At 49.3% G+C, this 3,233-nt stretch overlaps 1 protein-coding gene across 1 annotated transcript in view; it reads left to right on the forward strand.

Annotated features, from left to right (window-relative positions):
• LOC104528061 (zinc finger protein 341-like) overlaps positions 1 to 2,810 on the forward strand; it is a gene marked incomplete at its 5' end in the record, with an annotated part of 3,149 nt that extends 339 nt beyond the window's left edge. Inside the window, 2 exons of the mRNA XM_010171959.2 lie at positions 539 to 609; positions 1,705 to 2,810. Coding sequence (XP_010170261.2) covers positions 539 to 609; positions 1,705 to 2,225 — 592 coding nt within the window. The remainder of the gene's footprint in view (positions 1 to 538; positions 610 to 1,704) is intronic.
• Positions 2,811 to 3,233: the final 423 nt, after the last annotated feature.

Below are 3,233 nucleotides of genomic sequence, written 5' to 3' on the forward strand. Positions count from 1 at the left end.
AAATAATGTCTGCCTTCATGGGAGGCTTGGGGGGGTTGCACCTGGGGAGCACTGGGGAAGAGGAGGAGTATTATTTAACCAGAGCACAGGGTTGCCTGAATGCTGGGGTCTCTGCGATTGCCATGAGGAGCCAGGGAAACCCAGGTTTATAAGGTCCATTCCCAAATCCATGGCACAGCCATGGGCCTTCTGAGATAGCCAAGGCTGACTGGCTTCTTGCTGCTCCAACCACCTTGTAGCTCCTTCCAAAGTATTTCTGTCTCCAGCTGGGATCTTGAACCTGCTGCTTTTAGGAGCATCCATAGCAAGACACAGATCACATGTATTCTAGCAGAAGCCACGTGTCCCTGTAGCAGCCTCTTTATTTCTTGCCCCTCTCCAGAAGGGCTGAAGCAGTGAAGCTCTTGCTGAGACTACACCTGGGGACCCATCTGGGTGCTGCTAAGGAGAAGGATTGTGGATCTTATGGTCCAGGGTCTGTTTATACATCGATCCTCAGTTGATTCATGCTGCTTACCAGCATTTGTTGTCATTGCAGAAGCCACACAGGCTGCAATAAAGAGTTCAACAGGCCTGACAAGCTGAAGGCTCACATCCTGTCCCATTCGGGTAAGTGCAGCTCTGCCGTGCTGCCAGGGCTTGGGAGTGGAGTGGCTGGGATTTGCTGTGGTGCTGCAGCAATGTGTTACAGAAGGAGTAAAGCCTGAGAAACAGGAGATAGCAAACAGTGAAAGTGGTTCTGCTTTATACCCCCAGAAGCACAAGGTGTTTCTTACAGGTGCTTTCCCTGCAGTGTCAGCAAACACAGCTCCTGTGTAGTTTCCTGTGGGAGAATTTTCCACCTCGTGTGATGCAGTTTCCCATATATGGACTTAAATTCTTAATATAATGTATTACCTTTAGATTTTTTCTCTCTCTGTTGCTGCAGGCCTGTTTAAGTGAGCTTGCATGTTTTCTGAGGCAATATAAACCTGTAGGCAGGGCCTGCTGGCAGGATGCAGAAGCAGAGCTGGGTTACTCGTGTTTGCTATCAGATGTATCCAGAGTCTGTCCACTCCTCCTCAATATCATCTCACATTCAAAAGGAGATTTCTTGGGATTTGATTCCCTTTACTCTCTATGTTCCAAAATTGGCTTCCACTCCTAATGAAGACAAGTAATTTATTCTCATGCCCTAGGGAACATTCTGACTTTTGTCTCTTGGGGTGGAACTGAAAGTCTTTTCTCGTGCCTGTCATGTCCAAAGCCCTGCAGAGTGTGATCAGATGGGACTGTGCTGACAGTGCAACGGGTGGTTTATTTTAGACTCTATATTCCCATACTTGGGAGGAAAAAAAAGTGATTTTTTTTTTATTTATTTACCAAACATACTTGAAAAAAATCAGAGTTTAAGATTGTTTTGCATTTTCATCGCAATTACCTGACATTTTTTTTTTCTGCTGATATTTTAATCCTCTTATTTGAGGCAAGAGCTATTGTTTTAGCCCTTCTTAAACACAGACATTAAAGGTGCAGCCACTCACCCTTTTCTGACTGCAGATTTGCCTGGCACAATATCTCCTCCCTTTTATCAGGGAAACATCTCCTTGGAAGAGGAGGTGAAGCTGTCGTGCCCTCCCTTGGTGCGGTGCAGATTCTCCTAAAGATCTGCATTAGGATGCCGGGTCTCTAACTGAGCTCTCTCTCCTCTGATGCTCTGTGCAGGAATGAAGATCCACAAGTGCCAGTACTGTAACAAGTCCTTCAGCCGACGAGCCCACATGATAGAGCATCAGCGTTCGCACACCGGCAACTACAAATACCGCTGCCCCACCTGCAGCAAAGGCTTCACCCGCCACAAGTACATGAAGGACCACAAGTGCCGGCTGGGCTCACCCAAGGACAAAGACCTGCAGTTCAGGAAGCCCCAGAAGAAGAGGGTGGCACGGGGACGCAAGGCAGGCCTTTCCCTCCCCAACCAGCTGGGGCTGGCAGAGCTGAAGGACGGTGCTGCTGGGGAAAACCCCCCTGAAGGTGGTGGTGGCCCTAACAAAGAACCATTCCAGGAGTCAGACGCAGTCCTGTCCATCGTGGTTGGTGGGTCAGGAGCTGCTGACTCGGACCTTGTTGTTCCTGGGCAGCCCAACAGTATTGCATCCAACCTGTCCCTGGCAGAACTGCAGACTGCCTCGGACGGCCCCTGCGCCATGCTGGCTGTCCCCGTTTACATCCAGACGACGGAGTGACAATGTGTAGAGCCACTGTGTGGCTGAGGGCTCCTGCTGGGGCTGTCAGACTTGGTGCTGAAATTTATCCCAGTGAAAAAGACCAAAGCTCTTGTGGGGAGGTAGATGGATATGGGAGAGAATGGCTTTCATCTCCTCTTTTTCTTCCCATCCTTGGGCAGAGGACTGCTTGGAAGCCACCAACGGCTACAAGGCACTGAAGAGAATGGCTCTGTTATTTCTTGTCCCTCTGCATCACTGGTCAGCCTAGGGCAAGAAAGACTTAAGATCCCTGAATCAGGGTAAGAAGGAGCGTGCAAACTTGCAACAAACAGAGCTGCTGAAATCAGGTGGCTTTGCAAATCACAGCCCGTCCCATCTGTGGTTTTTCTGGCCTAAAAGCTGTATTGCCCAGTATTTGGGTGGCCTTTCTGAGAGCAAACAATTGATCCTTCCTAGTGGAAGAAAGTTCATCCTGAGATCCTTTGGGAACACTGTTCAGAAATACCCTGATAGACTTATCTCTGGTATCTTTCTCCTCTCTGTCTCTATCAGTAGAAAGATCACCTTGTCTGTACTACATGTGTTATAAACACCATGGGCCTCGTGTGCCGTGTGGAGTCGCTGGGTGGGAGCACGTGTGTGTGTTGGCTCTTCTCTCTGGTTGGTGTTCCCTCCACAGGATTTGTTCTTTTCATGGTTTTTCTCCATATCCAGGGATCTCCCAAGTGCCTTAGACATCAGTCCTTGAGAGAGTTAAACGTGACACCTTCTGTGTGCAGTGAGAAAGACTAAGGCCTGGGTGAAGTCACCTGTCCAGTGTCACACAGGAAACCTGTGGTGCATCCACGAGCCAGTTTTCCAGCATCAGCTCTGGACTGTGTGCTGCAGGGCACTTCTGTGCACTTCTCTGTCAGCTGCTTCCCAGCCTGCGTGTTCCTTAGCTCAGTCCTGTGGGCCGTTGTTTGGTAGTTTCATGGGGTCACTGGCAGGTGGGGAATTAGAATCACAGAATCCCAGACTGGTTTG

This window comes from Antrostomus carolinensis, unplaced genomic scaffold (assembly GCF_000700745.2).
Source record: "Antrostomus carolinensis isolate BGI_N321 unplaced genomic scaffold, ASM70074v2 scaffold54097, whole genome shotgun sequence".
NCBI classification, from domain to species: Eukaryota; Metazoa; Chordata; class Aves; order Caprimulgiformes; family Caprimulgidae; genus Antrostomus; species Antrostomus carolinensis.